Source organism: Wyeomyia smithii, chromosome 3, assembly GCF_029784165.1.
Source record: "Wyeomyia smithii strain HCP4-BCI-WySm-NY-G18 chromosome 3, ASM2978416v1, whole genome shotgun sequence".
NCBI lineage: Eukaryota > Metazoa > Arthropoda > Insecta > Diptera > Culicidae > Wyeomyia > Wyeomyia smithii.
Genome location: NC_073696.1, coordinates 205,610,380 through 205,634,876, shown reverse-complemented (window position 1 = coordinate 205,634,876; position 24,497 = coordinate 205,610,380). Strand labels below are relative to the sequence as shown.

At 36.6% G+C, this 24,497-nt stretch overlaps 1 protein-coding gene across 2 annotated transcripts in view; it reads left to right on the top strand.

Annotated features, from left to right (window-relative positions):
- The first annotated feature begins 7,331 nt into the window (after positions 1–7,331).
- Positions 7,332–24,497, top strand: part of LOC129732922 (proline dehydrogenase 1, mitochondrial) — a 34,083-nt gene continuing 16,917 nt past the window's right edge. For both annotated transcript variants that reach the window (XM_055694385.1, XM_055694384.1), the window contains exon 1: positions 7,332–8,446. In XM_055694385.1, the coding sequence (XP_055550360.1) occupies positions 8,024–8,446 (423 nt within the window). In that variant the 5' untranslated portion in view covers positions 7,332–8,023. The remainder of the gene's footprint in view (positions 8,447–24,497) is intronic.

Below are 24,497 nucleotides of genomic sequence, written 5' to 3'. Positions count from 1 at the left end.
ACGTATACGACAAATATATATTGCCCGAGAGCACAGAAAATTCAATTGTCATTTTTCAGTCCTTTTTGTGTGCACTTTCTGTTCGATCATATACCTGATGTTGACCTTCCGTTCTGTGCTAACACTCAGTTGCAGTTGCAATACACGTCGTGCCGTGTTTCAGATATGCCACTCTGTGTAGAGCGTGGTTTAGACATGGCTGCCGCTCATGCCCCGGCTTTGTCGGAAAGCCGATTACGGATTTTCTTTTCTTTTTTTTTTTATTCTAATTATTATTAATAAAATAAAGGCCCAATCGCAGAGAGCATAACGGGGCCGGAATTACTGTTGGAGTAGGGAAAAGCCTGCTTGAGTAGAATCAATAAATATTTCTGCTCAAACAGGCATAAAAACCCTCTCATCTTTTCATATATAACAATACAATTACAAATAAATAACAAGTCACAGCACTTAAAACTAGAAAATCTTCAAAAATATGATTCTTTCAGCTTTAAGAGTCCAAAATAATGAATTCAGGAGCATTCACATTCTAGTTGAGCCCGTTGAGCACATAAAATCTGAAAAGAAAACAAAAATGTAATAATTAGGAACATCAATGAATTTAAGAAAGGAATATAGAAGACGCATATAAGGGAAATCTAAATTTGCTAAGACATCACGAACAGGGACATTAGGTTGCTTATTCCGAGCTTTAAGAGAATTTTCTAAATTCGATCTAGCTTCACGATATAACGGACATGACCAAATAACATGTTCAATATCGTGGTAACCCTCGCCACAGGTGCAAAGGTGATCCTCTGTGAGTCCTATACGACGAAGGTGAGCATTGAACCAGTAATGATTGGACATAAGCTGAGACATCACACAAATGAAATCACGACCTACGTTCAATTTCTGGAACCAAGGTCTTAAAGAAACTTTAGGAATAATGGAATGACACCATCTTCCTAGTTCCCCATTGTCCCAAGAATTTTGCCAGTTCATGGGCGACCCTCGACGTATAGAACCAAAAAATTCATTAAATTGAATAGGTCTTTCATATATGTCACCATGTACCGTGCCGAACTTAGCTAATGAATCTGCCATCTGATTGCCCTCAATTAAAGAGTGAGAAGGGATCCATACTAATGTAACTTGTGATGCAATTTCGGATAAAGTACTCAAATGGTCGCGTATTCTATTTAAAAAATACGAAGAGTTCTTTAAACTTTTTATCGATCGGAGAGCTTCAACAGCACTGAGGCTGTCCGTGAAGATGAAGTAATTGTCCATAGGCAAATTTTTAACAATACTCAATGTGTATTGAATAGCAGCCAGTTCTGCGACGTAAACAGAAGCAGGGCTTTCGAGTTTGAAAGCGACGGATAAATTATTGTTATAAACACCGAAACCGGTAGATCCATGAATTATTACAGTTTATATTTTGATATTTTCACGAAATAGATTTGGAATCTGTTGTATACGTAGTTGATCTGGGATACTACGAATTTCATTCAACATGGATGTATCAAAAAATAAGTTAGAATCAAAAGTATCTAATGAGTAAATATTATTTGAAGAATGTGATGCAGGGTTAAAATTTTGAGACTTGTAATTGAAATATACAGTCATGAAACGAGTTTGAGATTGAAGTTCCACAAGTCTTTCAAAGTTATTTATTATCATTGGGTTTAAAATTTCACTTTTCACAAGAATGCGAGAAGCGATAATTAAAAAACGTTCTTTTAAGGGGAGAACGCCCGCTAATACTTCTAAACTCATTGTATGAGTTGAGTGCATACAACCTAAAGCAATGCGCAAACAGCGATACCACATACATAAGACATACGTAACACTGGCGTTTTTTTCTGGTACACGTTGCCCCATAGTACTCCGTACCTCGCCCTGTCAAACTGCTCGATAAATAATGAACAAAATGAATTTTCTTTTTCTCGGCCTTATCGAGCCCCAAAGAAAATCCCATAAGGAACTGTCGAAAAGTTATTTACAAAATCAATGCAGCATTTTTCGAGTAGGAACGAGACAAATGCAGGGCTGCGCAGGAACACTGCCTTCAAAAACAACTCAAACAGAGGTTTTTTTTACAGAGGTTGGTACTCTCGAGTAGTTCATTTTGTACCAACTTTTTTGGAAGATTTCTTCCTGAGTGTTACGTATGTCTTAAGTATGTGGCGATACTGTATTCGTTCCAGTTTTATTATATGAGTTTTTCGGCAGAACAAAAACAAAAACATCCGTATTCCAGTACTGATAGAATTGTAGTTTGGTAAAGTTTAATAAGGTCCCCTGGGTGCGCTCCCCACCATGAACCAGTTATTGTGCGCAAAAAGTTAACTCTTTGTTGACATTTTTGAATTAAATATCGAATATGACTTTTCCAAGTGCATTTTGAGTCAAACCAAACACCAAGATATTGGTGAACTAAAACTTGAGCTATGGGTTCTCCCACTAACATAAGTTGGAGCTGAGCTGGTTCATGTTTTCTAGAAAAAACCACGAATTAGTTTTTTCAACTGAAAATTCTATACCTAATTGTATCGCCCAATTGGTTAAGTTGTTCAAGGTATCTTGTAAAGGTCTTTGTAAATCGGATGCCCTGGGACCTGTGGCAGAAATCACACTATCATCAGCAAATTGTCTAATAGTACATGAATTTGCCAAACAGGCATCGATATCATTAACATAAAAATTGTAATGTAGTGGACTTAAACATGAACCCTGTGGAAGACCCATGTAACTTAATCTAAACGCTGACAAACTACCATGAGAAAAGTGCATATGTTTTTCTGATAATAGATTGTATAAACAATTATTGAATTTGGGAGGAAGTCCTTTTTGATGAAGTTTATCAGAAAGGACATTTATAGAAACAGAATCAAAGGCTCCTTTAATGTCTAAGAATACAGAAGCCATTTGTTCTTTTTGAGCAAATGCAAGCTGGATTTCTGTTGAAAGTAATGCAAGACAGTCATTTGTTCCTTTAGTTCTACGAAAGCCAAACTGGGTATGTGATAATAAATTACCACTTTCGACCCAATGGTGTAAACGATATAAAATCATTTTTTCAAATAATTTACGAATACAGGAAAGCATCGCAATCGGACGATATGAATCATGATTAGAAGCAGGTTTTCCAGGTTTTTGGATAGCAATTACCTTTACTTGTCTCCAGTCATGTGGAATGATGTTTAATTCAAAAAAATTGTTGTATAAATCTAACAACAGTTTTTTAGCATTGTCAGGTAAATTTTTCGGTAAATGAAATTTAATTTTATCTAGACCAGGGGCATTATTATTGCAAGTAAGAAGGGCAGTAGATAGTTCGGTAATTGAAAATGGTAGTTCCATTACAGATTGTTCAGAAAAAACATCACGAGTAATTTTTTGAGCAGAAACAGTGTCTGGACAAACTTTTTTTGTGAAATTTAATATCCATTGATTTGAATATTCTTCATTTTCATTAGCCACAACTCGATTTCTCATTCTCCTAGCAGTGTTCCAAAGAGTACTCATGGATGTTTCTCTAGAAAGCTCATTAACAAAACGTCGCCAATAACTACGTTTTTTGGCTTTGATCAAGTTTTTGAACATGGATTCTAGCTTTGTATATCGTACAAAGTCTTCGATTTTTCCTTTTTTCCAAAAAACCTTATACACCCTAGATTTTTTAATGTAAATTTTTGAGCACTCTTTGTCCCACCAAGGAGTAGGAGGTCGTCTTTTAGTTGAAACGCCAAGATATTGTTTCTTTTGGGCTAGTATTGCGGAATTCAAAATTAAACCCGCAAATAAATCATATTTTTCAAGTAGCGGAAGGTGTTGTACTGCCTCTAGAGCTTCTGTAATTTTTGTTTTATAAATTTCCCAATTAATATTTAATGTAAGGTCATACGGAATGTCGACTGATGGAGTAATTTTTGGCCCTTTGTTAATTGAAATTAAAATTGGTAAATGATCACTACCATGAGGATCGCAAACAACCTTCCAGGTGCAATCTAATCGCAATGACGTTGAACATAATGATAAATCTAATGCGCTTGGACGAGTCGTTGGTTTCGGAACACGTGTCATGTCTCCATTGTTTAAAACAGTCATATTGAAATTGTCACAAAGATTATATATCGATTATATAGCGTATAATCGATAGCGATAGCGATAGCGTATATAGCGATTATCGTTGTAAGATGAACCCCAAGCTACACCATGTGAGTTAAATCTCCCAATATTAAACGCGGTGAGGGTAGAAGTTCAAAAATGTCAGAGAGCATTCGTTGTCTGATTAGTGCTTCAGGAGGGATATATACAGAAGCAATGCAGAGATCTTTTTTTTTTTTTATTCTCGCTTATTTTCCGTCGGTCTAGTTCCGCCACTGTTGTGGCCAATCACCGACGCCCAGGGAGGCGACTCCACACCCAGGACCCTAACCCACGACCCGTTTATTAACGGACCGGCGCCAACGGCTTTACTTCCTCATGCGATGGAAGGCGTGATCCCAGAGATTTTTCGCCTCAGAAAATCTCCCGGTGTCGGCTAGGATTGAATCTAGATCAGTTGGGTTGGTTGTGAGTGTGTATTTTAATTTGACAAGCTACAGACTCGATGCCTTGAATTGAAGGTAAGTTAATTTTATAAAAAGAATAACATTTTTTTATCCCTAAAAGTAGACCTCCATAAGGAGCATCTCGGTCTAATCGTATGATATTGTGATTATTGAAATTGAGATTGATATCTGAAGTGAGCCATGTTTCACAAATAGAAAACACATCACATTTTAAATTATTAATCATAGCTTTAAACGAATCTAGTTTTGGTATGATACTCCTGCACTTCCATTGTAAAACATGTATAAAATCATTAGTTTCGGACGATAAGTTAGTCATCGAAGGATATTAATGTTGAAATGAGGGGCCATTGAAAGGTAAGCTGCTTTAAAAATGTTTTGAAAACAGGGAGTAGTGAAAGAATAATTTTTTTTTAGAGGGTCCGGTATGTTTAATGATTCAAGGATCCAATTTATTACAGTAGAAAATTTCAGAATTCCTGATTTTGCTTGATTAACTGAAGGTGTGAATGAGTTATCACAGTTTTTGGCTGATAGTGGTGGGAATTCTTGTGTTAAATTTAGGTTTAAAATTTTAGGAGGAGTTTGATTCAAATTTTCAACATCATGATTGGATTTGGGAATATTAACTTTTTTATTAAGTGTTATTTTAGGACCTTTGTTGGGAAGTTTCGGAGGAGAAAGATTTTTTCTTTTTCTAGACCCACCAGGATTAGAAAAAGAAGGACCAGCAAGAATGAGAGTACTTGCTTCGGATTTTTTGAGGAGATAAGAATAATTACGTTTAGAGTGGTCTTCAAGAGACCGTTTCATTTTATTTTTATGATGAATGTATAATGAACATTTCGTTAGTTCATGTTGATTTTCACCACAATAACAATTATTATTCTCTTGATTGCAAGATTCATCAAGATGATTCCCCCCACATTTGCCGCATCGGCTTTTATTGCAACAGTAGGCAGAAGTATGGCCTAGCTGTTTGCAATTGATGCAGTTCATGACTCGTGGAATATATAGGCGAATAGGCACGAGGACATTGTGAATGGAGATGTGAGATGGTAAAGCAGATCCAGCAAAAGTGACACGGAATGAATCTGAAGGGGAATATATTTTCTTTCCTTCTACGAAGGATACGGATCTCAATTATTGACAATCGAGAATTTTAACCGATGGAATTGAAGAGTTTTTGAAATACCCAAGTCCGTCTTTTAAAAGACATTCACTGGATAAGCTGGAATCGGTTACAACACCGTCAATTTCTACATCTCGTGCGGGAACATAAACATGATATTCCCTGGTAAAAAATTCTGATGTAGCAATTTTATTAGCTTGAATAAGGTCCGTAGCCACAACTCTCAACTTGTTGGGCCTGACCTTAGAAATTTCAGTGATGGACTTGAAATGAGACTCTAAGTCCTTGGATATCTGAATAATGTTTAAGGGCTTTGATTTAGGCCCTATTTTAGGTCGGAAATAAATAATGAATGAACCAGTCGATCCGTCTGGATAAAGTTTAACGCGCGGGGGAATTGAGGCAACAGAGGATAGAGGGTCAGGAGGTTTCGGAGTGGCGGGAACAGGATCGTTCAAATTTTTCTCATCCACTTCCATTGTGTGTAATGCACACTATGGCAGGGCAACAAAATATGGAAATAGATTATAAATAAATGAATTAAGTCTAATACTTAGCTGTTATAAAGTTACAGAATTCTTGATTTCTATATAGCTTGATGAGCTTGAGTTGTTCCTAATCTCTTGTAATCATCAAACCCCTGGAGAACTTTGAACAGGGTATCCTGAAGAGCTGTGAAACTTGAATTATTCAGGATCACTTGAAATATTCAAACTCCTCAAAAACTCTGGTCACGGTATCCTGCAGAACTGCAAATCCTGTTATTTCCGATATTGAATAATACTTTAGATCTGAAATTATAAGAAAATTTAATGACGGTAGCAGCTGTAAATAACTGCGACACTTCCCAAGCGAAGGTTGCTGAGCTTATGCACGGATTTTCTTAAAAGTTTTTTTCCGTTAATAATACACGTTTATTCATAAAAAAAATAAACCAGTTTTTTATGTACATCTATCTCTTTTGACAGCAGTAGTTTTTTTTTAATTTTAGTTATCACCCGTAAAAAGAATGTACATTCAATATCTTAATATATCTGTCTTATTTTTTATCAAATATTTTAAAACCTTCTTTTTGAGCTTCATGAGAGCAATGAATAATGAATAATTTCACCTATAATTTAATGTATAGGATGATAGTGTACCATTGATGACTCTATTGAATATTTTCTTTGAGAGTTACCGCACTCAACTTGTATTAATATTTATTATAGAGAAATCATGAGCACTCAAATGGAAGATTGTAGTAAAACAAGACGTTATAATGATACCTATTCGATCGAGAACACCCGTTCGATGTTATAAGAATTTATTGAAAATCGCATGATGCGTAAACCAAAACTGCGAAAGAAGTGCAAGATTGATGAAAAAGCACGTGGTTCGTTCTCGAACAAAGAGCAAGGTACAGTCGCAAGTATGCGTGAGAGAGAAAGAGAGAAATTAGTCCCGTTATTGTATATCTACCTTTTCCAGACTTCATTTTCCACCCAACCCCATCCTACGTATAAAACAAGCGTTTTGCAAGTGACTCAGCACTCTCGCTTAGAAGGCAGATATTAGGGCGCTCATTAGGTTGAACGAAAAACGGAGAGTGAGCAGTTGAGCAAAGTTTTATCGAATCGAATGATCCGTTGCGGTGCTGTTCACTATCTCTGGATCCGCGGCCGAACACGGAGCGTTTTTCTTCGAGTCCGAGTGTCTTGTATTAGTTGTTTGTATTACAGATAATAGTCGAGGAAATTCAGCAAATTCCGGGCTGCAAATTCTCCCTGAGAGCATTGCGACGTTATCCTTAACCGATATTGCGAATTTTACGAGTTAGATTGCTTAAGAAAATTCGCGATTTCCATCGGCCGTTTTCTTCTGTCAATTACCGGAGTATTAAATATCTAGTGTATTCGTTTCCTTTTTCGTTTAGACGAAGCGTTCCAGGATTCAGGGAGGCTTGTTAAGTGTAAAAAAATATCCATATCTGGATACCGAGTCATTGCTGGTAGATCGAAAAGAGCGAAAGACGGAAAAAGTGTTTACGTAATTTCGCTAAATTTTCGTTGTGTAATGTGAAGAATCATTCTCGTGTGTGCCACGAAGAGAAGGGCAGGCCAGTTTTAGCAAATTGTTCAGCGTGTAGAGAAAAGAAAGACGAGGATACCGATTTTGTGTGAACGCCCGTGTAGTGGTGTAAGCCCATTTTGTGAAATCTTGTCTCCTCCGCCAACTTCCACGCCGCCGGTGTCTTCGAGACTTGCGGTGAGTTTCGCTCCAACGGACAGTCTAACTGACTGCGCGCACAGGACCTTTTCAGTGGTGGTGATACGTTGCTTGTTGTGTAATGGCGTTTTTGCGTTCGGTCGTTCGGTGCAATTGTTCGGTGTCGCGAAAATTATCGTCTCCAATATCCCTCAATAGTGGACCGGTATCCAGTTTCCAGCGGGGATTACTATTAAACCAAGTGCTTGCTGCCGCAAGCTACCATGCTTCTTCGATCTACATAAAACAGGTGTTAGCAGGGGGTCAGTTCTACCAGCGCCGATTCCGATCGGTAGCCGCGACAACCAATGCAGGAGGAGTTCACGTTGCTAAGCAGCAACATCAACAGCAGAATGATCCCAGTTCACCGCAGCGAGATCCGTTGGATGTTGGCTTCAATGATCCGAATGCTGCGTTCAAGAGTAAAACTACTTTCGAGCTGATCCGGGCCTATTTTGTGTATATGCTGTGCTCCTCCGAGTTCCTGGTCGAGAACAACATGAAGGTAAAAGTTTTCAGATCTTCCGATTATGTCACCAGAAATTTACTCGAGTGTATGAAAAGTAAAATTAGATTTGGAACCTGCTAGACCTTCATTACGTCACAACAATGATCTTCCCTTGGCAACATTTATGTCTCGTCAGCAACCACACATTTACACTTTATTTAAAGAGTTTTGATTGTTTGTTTTTTTTTTCTGTTCGATAATTTTATATCACGCGAGCCCCTCTCGGCTATCTGTACTTACCAGATCAAACCGCATTAGTATGTTTTTAAGGTTGAGAACGACGTCAGGCAGCAATCGACAATCAGCAAAGGTCGCCACTTTAAACAGTGTAACGTTATCCACCATCAGTATTTTTAACTTGTAAATTCCGTTTTAAATCTGTACAGTATTCGTACATTACTCATAAAAAAAGGATAAATGAGCTATGCTATGTTTGATACGTATCGATTCCAATATTTGTTTGTGTATTTTTTTTTAATATTTTGATCGTGAAATGTTTATGATAATGATGCCTGCACCCCATCTTCTCCTATAGAAAAAAATATAGAAATATATTGAAAAAACACATTAAGCAAAAAGTTACAAAAATAAATATCAAATTTAGAAAATCTATAACGAGCGTCTTAGCAGAGTGATTGAGAAATCAAAGAAATAGTTATCGGTTTCCGTTATACTCTACTAAATTTTTTTTTTGGAAATAAATATTCAAATTCAGTCCGCAAATATATATTTCGACTGTGACATACAGTCTTCCTCAGTGCTTATGTGGAAAAATAAATATCGTGATCGATACGATATTTGTTTGTTACGGCATAACTCTAAATGTACGATGAAAATCGAAAAATTAGTAAATGATATTCCAGTGCCAAGAAAGAAACCACTCTGAGGTCATGGACCCTACCTATTTAAAACAATAAAGGGGTCATAAAAAACATTTAATGAGAAAAGCGGTAGAGTGGATAGCATGAAATTTCAAGGGAAATACGGCTTTTTCAGTCTTAAGGGTGTATCAAAACGCTGCTATGTCTTATGCCCGACGTTTCGGCCTTTGGACTTGGCCTTCTTCAGGGGATATAAAGTTGTACCGTTTTTCGTTCAGCGTACAAAGCGATAGGTTGTCATACTGATCGATAGGTTCTCCTTCAAAGTACCACATCACAAAGCACGATGCGTTGGTGGATTTAATTTGACTTATAAGTTAGAGTCCATCTTGGTGTTACCAGAGGTGCGATAAAAAGCCCGAGAAAACGAATGACAACCTATCGTAAAGCTTTGTACGCTGAACGAAAAATGGTACAACTTTATATCCCCTGAGGAAGGCCAAGTTCAAGGCCGAAACGTCGAACATAAGACATAGTAGCGTTTTGATACACCCTTAAGACTGAAAAAGCCGTATTTCCCTTGAAATGCCACTTCAAAATTATATGAGATTCCAAATAGCAATTTTCAAATTTTCCTTAAGCGAAGGCTACTGTGATGTAGAATTCAATTAAATTAACAAAATTACATCACAACAATTGATAAAATTTAAATAAAACAAAAATTTGTAAGAGAATCAAAAAAAAACTTTCTTTGGTCAGTACCCTGAGAGATTGTCTCACTTTTATTTTATTTTTAAAAATAGTTATGAATAATTGTTTCTCTTTCCTGACAGTCTCCATTGAACATTCATGAAAATAGAAAAATGTAGTAAAATAGAATTTTAAAAATGCAGGTGTTTCGTTCCGATTCAAATGCGACTTTTTGTTTATTCGATAAAAACTTCACAGCCAATTGTTGGTAGTGGTACAGGACAATTGCCGGGCTAGTGTAACGATGTTATTGGCTATAACGGTTGTTATACTATCATTGTACCTCGAAACTAAAACGGGGTCTCCTACAAAATACAGAAAATTGAAAGGTGGTATCGTGGAAAGCAGAATCACAAAAGGAAAAATATTTGATAAGGCAGAATCAGAATTGACATATTCACAGAAGGCACGAAAAGTAGAATTTCAAATATCATCGGTTACCATGGTAATGTGGTTGGAAATGTTTGATGTCTAATAAAATGATAGCGAACACAAAAATCTGCATATGTAGAGCCAATAAGGTACATACGAAGGAGCGGCAGATGAGCGTGGTTGCAAGTGTTGGATAGCAACATTTTATGCGTGCTGAGATCGTGACGTCACAACAACCAATTGAACACAGTTTGGCGTAGGAAATATATGGATTTTGTTCGAAATCGTATGAAATTATGTTGTATTATGACACTTTCAGAAACAACATGTTTCTTCCAGGTGTTATCATAGATTATGTTACTATTTTGGAGAGGGTTTAAATATAGAAAAGTTTCCATGAACTTTTATCATTTATTCCGTTTTCTCATTTTGGCCTACCCCATATGTTACAATGTTTTGAACCTCCTGGTTATGTGTGTGACACAATCAATCTAATCAATGACGAATCGTTGGTCTTTGAGTTTTCTAGTTTCTTTTTGACAATTGATCTGTGGTTGAATATCGTCGTAAGTAGAGCACTCAGGTATTGGTTGACTCGCTTCATTCAATAAGCCACCGCCGACCTCAATCGAACGCTTCCGCTGGTACTTTGAACCTGTTCGGCCGAAAAAGCGCATCTGCCTCGTGTTGCCTTGAAAGCTCTGCTACCAGCTCGATTCTGGCCTTCGCTCGCACCGTCCGTGAAGTGTAAAAATTGTTGAACAGCTGAAACGTGAACAATTACTGCTGGACAGCTACGAATGGTTAATTGAAACATTACCTTCCGATACTGAAATGCACCGGGAATCCATGAACCTGGAACCTATGCTCGAAATCCTCTGGCGAAAATGTTGTAAACAAATTTGCAACTTTGCGGGAAGATCTGTTACCCGACAGAACAAACGCCAGCGTTTCTCAACATCGGGATTTTTAGGAGAAGCATACATTTTGGCCTAATAAACTGAAACACACCATTATTGACCTGCACACGACGGTATTTGCGTTTTTGGTAACCGTAGAACGTTAAAAAAAACTAAAAAGAACAATTTGTCGAAAATCCGCACTGAATGCCGAACGTAAACTATTGTTGTGACGTCACAACTTTTTACTCGCCATCTCTGATCGCATTTTGAAAACTTATCTGCCACTCCTTTGTAATTTACCTTATTGATGTAGAGCGTTGTTTCATGATCAGAACAGCTTACTTTCGAGACTTCACCGTTTCACTTTGCTTGTGCTTGATATAGTGATGGATTTTATATAGGTGTAATTAATGGAAAAAAATTTTCCCTGAGAGTGCCCATGTTGAAATGTTAAGAATAGTTTTAGGTAATTTACCTAAACCAATTAAATTTGAATGAATCTGGGGCTTAAGGTACATTTTTGTTCTGATCATGATATTTAAATGAATTGACGTCGGATTTGCTATAAATTATTATTTCTGTAAACTAGACAGACAGATTGTTTCGATGAACGTAATTTGTTTATCATTACATGTGATATCAATGACAAATCATTGATCATTGATCGGTATACTGACAATGTTTTAGCCGGATTTTCTTCTTGATATAATTGAATGCAGCAGATTGAACGTTTCGAAAAATCTGTGGCATTTTAAAAAAATGCAGGATGTCGATTTCAAAATAACCTTTTTTAAGGCAGAAGTGCCCTTTTGTTATCGAACTGTAGTCCAATTCAAAAGCCCTATAATTCAATGATTAATGAAATTCAAACACAATTGTCCACTCGTTCCAGGAGCTAAAAATAACTGCACTTTTTCTCACCACGAACCGTATAGGAAGTGATAAAAAATTATGCCACATTCATCCACTTGCTAACCCGCTTTTACTGACGAGTGTTCTAATAATAAAAGCAAATATATCGCATGTCGTCGCGCTAAACACTGAATGTGCTCATAGGTGTCAACTAGCCGACTTCTTTTTCTCGTTTCATGTCTCGTGGGGTTTATATCTTTTCGCAAAAAATCCTTGCGAATGTTCTATTGCTCAGTTGTATTTAAAAATATATGCACGAGACTACTATTTTTTTCGGGTCATTCGAGCTGTACCAGTGTTCAGAATTGCTGAAAAAAATGTTTTTGTTTGGTACCGTGCTGGATCAAAATCCGTACACCTAAGCACATGATAATCTTCGACGGTCAATATAAAATCAAGAAATCACATATTGCTTTAAACTGACATGTTTAGTTATAGGTCTACTTATATTTTATCACTATTTTCCAGCAAAATGATTAAAATCACTCCGAAACTCGAAAAAATCATGTTTAAATATAACATGTTTGAATCAAAACCCGTACACTTTTGAATCGAAATCCGCACACACGCGATATAGACTGGATCAAAGTCCATACAACAATAAATCAAACTCCGTATAGATGAAGAAGTACAAAAATGAACATCTTTTATTTATAATTTATCTTTCAATTACCGAATAAGTATATTTTGACGATCAACTGGCTCCAAAAGTTTCACACGGTTTTCTAATTTTTGATATCAGCTGAAATAGTGCAATTTTTGTAGCGTTTCGTAGTAACCGGAACGCCGGAACCTCTCGAAGCTTCCCGGTACGACTTTCCCTTGCGCACCTCAGTCACAGCTCGTTTAAAATTGTTTGCCGTATATTTATACTTGTTTTCTTCCATTACATGCTGAAAACAAGAAGAAAGTTCAACCATATATGCATGATACACACGCTGTACGAATTTCGATTCAAGCAAATAACAAGAATCAAAATCCGTACGGCACAGTTTTTGTTGAATAAACACAACTTACACTATTTATTAGACAATATACAGCTCGAAAATGACAAAGACTTACCTTTTCCATCAATTTTAAAAAGATTCACAGAGTAAAACACTTATATCCCACTTGAAAATCGTTTTTATCTGAAGAACGTTTCCTTAGTAAATTCTCTAACGATACAACGAAATGACAACTGAAACCGATACACGATTGATTTTTCATTTTTAATATTTTTATTTCATGGCCTACTGGCGCATAGTTTAATTTAACAGAAGGTCAACAACTCAACGGATATGTACAAGTAACTATTATATGAATTTTCATTTATATAATACATAAAACTGAAGAAAAACATCCAGGTGTACGGATTTCGATACTGTACGGGTTTCGATCCAACACGGTATTTACGAGTTTGAAAAATATAATTAAAATTTGTGTTTGAATAACGGTGAATGTTACCAAGCAACCCTCTTGGTTAATTCTTTGCTTAAGGTTACGTAACTCAATACAAGTTTCTAATGATCAATATGCAATTTTGTACCATCAACTAAGATTATGCAGGCGTTGCATCCTTCTACACTTTTGACAGGCAGTGTTGCTAGCATTGACTATTCGAGACATATGTCTATAAAACGTAAACACAAAAAATCTTATACTTTATTGACAGAACTACGTCACACACATGTACAGTCACATGTGAGCAGGAATTATTGCCTTGTAGCTTGTGCACATTACAAATCACTAGGCGGAATTAAATGGCTCATGTACGCTTCCACACCGGCGATTTGCTCAAAGCAAGTGGGATCGAATAATTTACATCGTCTAAGCATTCTCAAACACACGAGACTAATGTCGTTCGGACACGAGTCATGCGCAGTGCACCCGGCCATATGATTCTGACAAGTCATAGCAGTATCCATGGGCGTAGCCAGAATTTCAAATAGGGGGGGTGGGGCAAGCTCTTCAAAATTTTTGAAGTAAAAAAATGGTACACTAAGGTCGCTTTTTACGCGGCTTTTTTTACGTGGATAGAATTTACGCGGTTTTTTACAAGGATTTCGAAATTTACGCGTTTTATTACGCGGATTCCGGAATTTACGCGTTTTTTTACGCGGCACGTATCCTCCGCGTAAAAAGCGACTTAAATGTGTTTTGAAAAATAGAAATAAATACTAGTCTTTAGTGATTGTTACATCAAGTCAACCAGTCAAAAGTTGTCCTTGACATCAGAGTGGAAAATTTTATTATTCTTTGTCCAACCTCGAATATAAATAGATGTTCTTTACTAAAAAGTCTTCAGTTCATTTAAACCTTTGGTCATATTATTTTGGCGACGAGGATCTTAAGAATCCACGAACATGGCAGAAGATAGAGTTGATCAGCAGCCGCAACCGGGAATTCAAGATATGATTCACAAGATGGCCCAAATTGTACAGCGAATAGCGGTCCAGCAGCAGCAGCGTCAGTATCAAACCCCGGAGCAGATTTTGGAGTCCCTCTCTTCGAACATCATCGAGTTTGTCTTCGACGAAGAACACGGAGTTACGTTCGGACGTTGTTGTTTAACCGCTACCAGGACCTCTTCGAGAACGATGCAGGCCAGCTGAATGATACGGCGAAGGTACGTTTACTTCTCCGAAAGCTGGATACCCATTCGCACAGCCGCTATCTCAACTACATCCTGTCAAAGCTTCTCAAGGACGTGAAGATTGAAGACACAGTCAAGATTCTCAATAAAATTTTCGGGCATCAAACATCAAACGTTCCGGAAGCGGTTCATGTGTCTTTTCACGATTGTTGTTGACCATCTGCCGATGAACACTCAGCAAGCAGAGAGCACTCAACCGCTGTTCAAATATTGTTGACCTCAGCCAGGTTTTCACCCAACGTAATGTGCTGAACGGGCGTTCAATCGTGCATGTTTCCATGGTAGAGCAAGTGCAATTTTAACTGCCTTCTCAGTCGCAGGGAAGAAAGAACGGGCTTTAGCTAGCAGGTCTATAAGATCCAACTCTTCCAAGTTCTTACGATCTGCCTCCCCTGCCCCCCTCTGGCTACGCCTATGGCAGTGTCACACACTTGTTCGTGTTTGCCATTATAAATCTGTCCGATGTATACGGTAACTCGCCGTTGCAAACTGTTTGGCACTCTTTTCGCTCACGATCTGTTCCTCGTCACGCTCCTGTCTACTATTATATTTTCGTCTGTATCTACTGGTAGCTAAGCAATTTCTGCTAACATTTTGACCTAAAATTTGCAGTGGTGAAGAAACATGTTGTGAAAACTAGTATGATGATAGAAAAATATCGCCTATATAATAGTAGTATTAGGTCTTATCCGTTGATCGTTATCTTCGCTATGTACACTTCCATAGAATTTAGAATTGGGTACAAACATCACTGTGACAATCGTGAAAAATGGCTTTTTAACGCTTTTAAAATATGCCGTACTCAGTAACTTAACAATCTAGATTACGCAGTGTGAGTTCAGCTTGTAAACACACCATTAACCCCACTAACTAAAATTAGTGTTGACAGGTGTGTTACCGTAAAATTATCAGCTCCAGCAAATTGATGCGACTCATTAAATGTTATTCAAAACATGTCAGCTCAATTTATTCAGATGGCCGAACGGGAGGTGAATGAAACGATTGTTTCAACGCTCTTTCTCGTCATGTGAGTTTAAAATAAACTAACTAATATTATTAACCACACTCCGAAAAGTTGTTTTCAAGTGTATTAATCACAAATCTAAACTCAAGTAGTAAATTACCATTACAATACCCATACGAAAAAAAAATCACCAAGTAATCATTGAAAGAAATTAAACAAATGTGAAATACTGTTTAGAACACTACTAGAATATTTATGTTTGTTGACTTATTATCATTATTATTATTTATTGAAATAAATTCATCCATACATCAATGGAATATTATAATAGATATTATAATGTAATTATATTATATTTTTCAACTTTCGATATGCATAATTTGAATGAAACATTGGCTGTGTTGATTTTTTATTGTTGTGTCAGTAATGTGGACGCACAGACACATGTTATTTGTACATATCGTCATTTAAGGGGGTGCACCGGTGCGTCAGCGACATTTCGGACGCTCTTTATGTATCTGTTTTAAAGTGCTATTATATTGGTTTTCAACCAAGTGTTGAAGCTCGTTACCTCAAGGTTACAGAGTCCGCTTTGACGAATTTTGGTAGAAGGACCGTTCGGTGTTAGAGGGATTTTTATGCATGCGTTTATTCTCAGGATCCCCCCCTCTCGCATCTTTGACTCTTCCCTCACGCTAATTCACAAAAAAATCTAAGAACCGACATACAGTGGAATGAATACACCTCTCCAGGCAATTATGATTCTCGATACTTGGCAAGAGTAATTAACGAGGCTCGGTAAACAGGATCAGAAGAGTTATAAGCATGGAGACTAGGGTGGGGAATCGTTATGTGAAAAAAGCTTGATAGCATAAAGCCAGAACCAAATGTTTTTGTTCTATTTGGGGCCCAAAACAGTCCTAAATTTTTTGGAAAACGATTGGTTTTGTCTCCGCTTGGCGCATTGCATTTCAAATTTATATGGGGTCATCCACATACCACGTGGACAGATTTTTAACGATTTTGATTATGGCGAAATTTATGTTGCAAATCATGTTTACTGCCATCACTGCCAGTGTACCGGCGTCAGTCAGATTTCCATCAGAAGTAACCTCTGAAACACGTTGTAGATTCTACCTACACCTGGAATATTGACCTAAATTTGTTTGCTTGATCCAGCTGAGAGTATAAACTCGTTACGATAGGTTACTTCTGATGGGAATCCTACAAACGCTGGTACATTGGTAATGTTGGCAGAAAACAAGATTTTCTGCATTTAAGGGGTTATATACCTTCTTGGTCGAGAAAAATGAGGGAAGTTTGAATTTATTTTTAAGTGCATAGCACCATTTTCATTGTATCAAAGTGGTATTTTTCTGAAAGTACAGTTTATCAACAACAAAAAAATACGTTTGATTTTGAAATATACCAATCATTACTGGAGTAATGGCCGTTTCCCCGAAACACTATTTTTTTGCAGAGGCTTGCGGTGATCTTGATAGAGACTCAGCGGGTCAACCGAAATTAACTCATATTATTTCATTAGTTTAGAAGTGTGCCGGGTCCTTGAATGGTCGCTTTTATGAGTATTTTGTTTTCAGTGTAAACGGGAACGTTTTTCCCAAAAAATGCACCTTTTGAGCGCTAAATATTGCATTAAAATGTAACTGTATGTTTCAAAAAGCGATCGTTCAAGGACCGGCGAATTTAATAACGAAAATTTAGAAAACCCTAAATCAATCCACCTAGCGATCAGACCCAGCCTTTCTCATCCATACTTTATATTTGTATGAATAGATTTACATGAACGCTTCAATCCAAAAGATGTATATTCACTCTTTAGGTTCTAAAATATTGATGTTGTAATCTATAAATATAAAAATGAAGTCCTGTCTGTCTATCTGTCTGTCTGATCCATATAGGCTCGAAAACTACCGAACCGATCGACGTGAAAATTTGTATGTAGGAGTTTTTGGTGCTGATAAAGGTTCCTGTGATAGTTTGAGACCCCTTCCTCTTCTGGAAGGGAGGGGTCCCATACAATTAGAACTTAAATTCCTGCTCAATGCAAGAACAAACCAAGCAAAAAACTTTCGCTGTTTTATTAACAATTTAGGCTGATACAAATTTTAAAAAGTTTTTATGTCAACGGTTATCAAAGTTAGCTAAGGGGAGGGCAAAAAATAAATAACACTGAGAAGAAAAAAAGGAATAGCTTTCATACAAAATTGTGTGCAGGTTACGACGTTTGTAACTGGTATGCAAAAATGTGTTTAAAAATACCACATTATTATCATTATTAATCATTTGACTTGTCTTTTGATGACACTTTCACTGTAACTGGACTTGTTTGTTGCTAAATTAAGCATATACGCTGTCGAAAAGTAATAATATTAACAAAACGGTATGAATTTTATTTTTCTTCCCCTTCAAATTTTCAACATTTTTGAAGGGGGGGGGGGGGGTGACATAAAATGAAAATGATATTTGTATCGGCCTAACGGTTGTTAAGTTCGATTATAATCAAATGAAATGGGAACATATAGGGCAGCCATACTTTGAAACCACGTGTTCAATCATAATTCATCAGTTAACCCTTAACTAGCCCGCTCATCTGATAATAATATTGATCACTTCGGTTGAGTAGTTTATGAGATAATGATGATTCGTGATTTTCACATTTCGATACATTACAGACGAAGTTACAGTTCGATTAGAGTAAAATTCAATATGGTGTTATGAGGCAGCTAGACTTATTAATTGACACTAATTTTGTGAAAATCGGGTCAGCCATCTCTGAGAAAAGTGAGTGAGTCCAAGTAGTCTTCGGAATATGTTCCTTTTCATAGCTGGATTTCACATTTTCAAACATAGCAGGCAAAAAATTTGTCCGGTTGCAAAACAAATCAATAGGGTCTTATGGGGCAACTAGACCTTCCATATGACACTGATTTTATGAAAATCGGTCCAACCATTTCTTAGAAACATGAGTGAGATTAAACAGTCCCCAGAATACGTTTCTTTTCGTAACTTTTGAACCACAAGTTCAATCTTTACAAAATTCAAAAGTCAAGGGTTATTCAGGTAGCCCGTTCATTTAAAACCAATTTTGTCCAAATCGGTTGTGTGGTTTTAGAGAAAATTATGTTTCATGATTTTTACATTTTTGATACATAACCTCTAAATTAAAAATCCGATTACAATAAAATTTAATAGGGTCTTATGGGAGAACAAGACCTTTCATTTGCAATAATTTTAATGAAAATCGGTCCAGTCATCTCTGAGAAAAGTGAGTGAGAATAGAAATTTGCACATACACACACACACACATACAGAAAATGCTAAGCTTGTCGAGCTGAGTCGAGTGATATATGCCATTAAGCCCTTTGTAGCACTTTTATACTTTCGGTTTTGCAATTGATTGCTATACCTTTCTAGGAGGAAGGCAAAAAAAGATGAAGGAAATCGGTACAGTAGTTTTCCCGCAATCAGGATCACGACAAAGTCATTTTTCGGAAAACACTATTCCGAGATAATCGCGTGTAAAACCAAAAATACTTGGTTCTGGAAAATCGATTACTTTGCCCCACCTCAATGGAGACTAGGGTAAAAATATAAAAATCCGTCACTTACCAGGGTGGTGAACAAAGTACCCTTCTTTCCGTCACAGTCGTTAGAGATGCAGAGAGAAACTCGGTCTTTACCAACAATGATTGTGACACTTTCTTCTCCTTTTTCTAACCCGACGTAAGAGCGTAACCGGCGCCGTTATTGATCTTTACAAAAAAAGCAGAAGTCGCTGAATTGTGTACATTGAAGATGGTAGATTAATCCCAAACAGCCACCAAGTGGTTCTTTATGTAATTTCACTAGCTCAGATCCCTACAAAATGTGCGGTCGTCAAGCTCAGGCTCAAGAATATTGCTTCCGAGCTCTGGATCCATATTCCCCCCTAAATTCAGTTTTTGGACCATTGTGCACTGTGCAATTTAAATGCGTGCGGCTAAAAGTTGACACATTTTAAGTGATTTTTGTTGCCTTCAGAGATGCGAAACTGAAAAGCCCTCTCTATCGTAACCGTGGAATAGTGCTAAGTGCACTTTTTATCAAACCACTAAACAAATGATTGTGTAACGAATCCGCGGTGCGCGGATATGTAAAACCGGCTTGAATCGTCTCGTGATCTGCGCTGATTGACGACACTAAGACGGTTGTTGTATGCATACAACTTTGTTGTTGCAGTTTGACGTATGCGGAGTATTAATATTTTATCTTATTTTGCTCTGCAGTTGTAGCACGAGCACAACCTTTTACTTTTGCGCTGCTATGAGTAATGTGGGTATGCAATAATTGCTACCGCGTACTGCCGGTGTCGTTAATTTTGTATACGTCAGATAATATTTATTGTGTTACTCAACTACAATGTATTCATCTCTGCAGTAAATAAAATTCCAAAAAAAAAAAAACAAGTTAAGCCTTCATTCCAGATTCCAGTGATTTAAGTATGATACTTACAACACTACGGCGATAAGCTGTTATTGTGAAACCAACTTAGAAAAATTATCTCCACAGTGTCAAATAATTTGCTATTGTGTGTGAAGTACAAAAAATTATCGTCTCTCTGTTTACGGCTTGACTAGGTATAGTTAGCAAGCATATACCTCAGTTTTTGCGTTGTTCTCTTCGTCGCTCTTTGATTTGAATATTTATTTATTTCCAACGGAAAGTTTCAAATCAACCAATTCTTTCATAGCGATCTTTCGAGGATTTAAAAAACGAACAGTATTTGAACAATTTGAAATTTTTATCTAATTCATACCATTCTATTGATTCATTTAAATGGCACTGCCAATAACAAAATGTTCAAATGGCTTAAAACTCCTGCTTAGAGTCCCTTTTTCATTCCAACCACATTTTGAATTAGTAATTGCGTTACAACAATTAAAACCAAATCGTCCTTGAATGACTGGTATTTCATTGTACAGGCTGTCCCAAAAAAATCGATGTTGAAAAAGTCAATGTGCTCAGCCCTAAATTGAAAGATAATGTTATTTATAGAATTTTTGTAGAACATTTCGACTTTCTAAAAAATCGTTTTCAGGTTGCCCAAACGTGATTTATGAAAAAATGACTTTTTCAAGCTACAAAACCACTCTTCTACACTTTTTTCAACTCTGTTCGGTTCCTAAATCTTTTCATATATTTTTTTATTTTTGTGGCAATGTTTTTGAATATTTTGCATGGTTTGGTTCAGCATCGCATTCAATTATTTGACTCACAGAGCCCATTGAATATCACAAAAAAGTGAATTTTTCTCATAATTTTCAGATAAAACCCTTCAAAACACATATAATTTTTTTTATCAAGAACTGAAATATTTACTACAAAGCGGGATTTAAATTAAATATTTACATGAAAAAAGATCCTTGATATCTTATCGGGGGACTGAGATGTTGGCGTTTTTACATGTGATGGAAAACTATGCATTTTGTTAAAAATGCAACTAAAGCTCAATATCTCCATTGCACAGTGTTTTATTTTGCCGTTTATGTGTATAATTTCCTAAATAGTGATTCAAATGTTGATTATAGCCATACGGTATGTTCGGAAAAGTTTCAGGATATTCAAAAAAGCATCTTTCAATGGAAAAAGATGGGTGATCAATCCACCAATGAGTGAGATAAAAAATTTACTTTTTAATCAGAATGAGATAGACGCAAGGTGTCTTCGACAAAGTTTTAGGTTATCTTAAAACAAGAAACTTTACCAAAGACATCATGTTTCTACGAGCGGGGGCCTGGTGTGGTTGGTAACGTCTCCGCCAACCACGCTCGACGCCTGGGTTCGAATCCCACCGCCGACATAGGTGTCGATGGTTGTGAGGTGGCGTGATCCACTCACAACCAACCCAACTGGTCTAGATTCAATCCTAGCCGACACCGGGAGATTTTCTGAGGCGAAAAATCTCTGGGATCACGCCTTCCATCGCATGAGTAAGTAAAGCCGTTGGCGCCGGTCCGTTAATAAACGGGTCGTGAGTTAGGGTCCTGGGTGTGGAGTCGCCTCCCTGGGCGTCGGTGATTGGCCACAATAGTGGCGGAACTAGACCGACGGAAAATAAGTGAGAATAAAAAAAAAATCATCTTTCTATCTCTTACATATTATGGACAACATTGAGTTTTCTATTAGAAGGCACTGAAAGTCGCAATTTTCGTTCTAACTTTTTTCGCAGATTTTTCCGAATTTTTAAACCTTTTACTAAGTTATCAGTCATCAAAAAATGCATTTGTTTGCTGAACATTGTTATTTTTTATCTCTCAAAATAAAACAGTTTTTTAACATATTTGTTAAAATGCATAGTTTTCCATCACAAAGAAAAATGCCTATATCTCAGCTCCCCGATAAGATATCAAGTATGTTTTTCAATGTAAATTTTCGTCGTCAATCCCGCTTTGCAATGAAAATTTCATTTCTAGATCAAAAAAATTTTTTATTTGTGTTTTGAAGGGTTTTATCTGAAAATTATTAGAAAATTCAACTTTTTTGTGATGTTCAATGGGCTCTGGGAGTCAAAAAACTGAATGCAATGCTGAACTGAACCATGCAAAATATTCAAAAACATTCCCACGAAAAAAAGAAAAATATATGTAAAAATTTAGGAATCTAACAGAATTGAAAAAAGTGCAAAAGAGCTTAAAAGAGTCATTTTTTCATAAATCACGTTTGGGCAACCTGAAAACAATTTTTTAGAAAGTCGAAATGTTCTACAAAAATGCTATAAATAACTTTATCTTTCAATTTGGGGCTGAGCACCTTGAATTTTTCAACATTGATTTTTTTTGGGACACCCTATAATGTACATACATATAAGAGTAATCAAACAGGTTCTTCTATCAATTTGCTGGTAGCATTTCATTCCCAACCGTGTGTTCAAAGATAAATTGATAATCTTCATTTAATGATCATATGGACAATAATGCACATCGCATGCAGTCTGCTTTTTATAGGCTCAGATTAAACGCCTTATATAGGTCAACATAGATAATATGCACACGTAAATGTCTACCCCTATTGAATTAGTGTTGTTCACCAAGTTAGGTTTATCCCCTGTATTTGTATATATTTGTATCGCGTAGAGGGTATTTGAATAGCTCAATTACAGGGGTATTTTCAGCAAAGAGCTACAGTTTAGGTAGTCATCTACATATTTAATACTGGAAAATATCACTTGTTAAAAATAATTGTTCAATTATGTCTACGTTGAACTAGTTTCGTGACTGCGTGTTTATACCTAGGCTAACAACACAATACTTCCCGATGATACTCACTACGCAGGTCCGCATGGTGCACTTGAAGGACACAAACCTACTATGTAGCTGACAACGTAGTATTAATGTTTTCAAGTTTATATTATAATTCATTTAATGGTTTGAAAAAAATAATCAATTTTCTTCACTGTTGATCTGCTCGACAGCATCACAATAGTATGCAGGCCTTTAAAATTGTTATTAAAATACATACTGGTTGATTCGATATCATAGTAAAATCTCTACTAGTCTTGTATATGCTGTTTTTATTGTTACATTATCCTATTTGCGTGTCAGCGATGGATTTGACAAAACATTTTGGTCCCAACAGGTCAACTAATCATCATTCTTCTGTATTACAAGAACAGCGTTTGTTTATTACATGGTAAAATGTGTCTGAATGAAGTGAAAGCTTATTGATATTTGGAAAAAAAAGTTACCTACTTAAGTCATTTTAATTAGCCGATCACTCAACGTTTGTAAGCAAACCTGTTATAATATATTTTAGATGAACAATAAACCGCAATTAAGCCCAACCTAACAATCGTTAGTCAAATTATTTTTTTTTTCAAATATTCGCCTCATGATTTAAAAGTTTAAATGTCTTAGAAAAAATTACCGCTGTTCGAATCTTCAACCTGCATTAAATTTTCATATGTAAATTTCATCCTCGGAGGATACTTTTCTATTTTCCCAAACTTGAAAGAATATGAATTTTTTTATTCATTTTAAAATGTGTTTCCAATGGTTCAAATAGCATGGGTGTTTTATAATTGTGATATCCAGCATTGCTTCAATATATGAGTTTTCTATGTAGTGCACATCAAAAATTGCATAAATACACCAATGTACTCCACATTTCCAATACCAGATGCCTCCTTCGCTCGGTGGTCCCACATGGTAGTAACATGGTAGTACTATGATAATATTTTTTGGAAGCTTGAAAGGCATTGGGCAGAAGTAGTTGTATTTTGGACCCGATGGCATTTTACGCATTTTACAAGATGCTCGAACTCACTGATGGAGCTGCTTGTATGCATTACAAATCTGTGCCCCAATTCCCAATTGATGAAGCAAAAACAGAGCAAACGGGCTGAGCTCTCAGGATCAGCGTAAGAGTAAAAGCGGCAAGTGTGGGTTAGGAATTTGCCGATTATCTTCAAATAGTAAAAAGCAGAACAGGGGCCAGTTGAGTTCCGTAATGATGCGTAGGTCATTTCGAGGTTACCTAAATAGCCTTTTGGTAACCACAAGGTTGGGATAGATAAACTGCTTAGCTTGTCTGCAACCCTGCGCATGTTGTCATTCAGATGCTATTTCTAACTTTTTTCATATACGTCTTTAATGGCGAATGTATAAGTACCCCGTACCCAGAAACGGTTAGG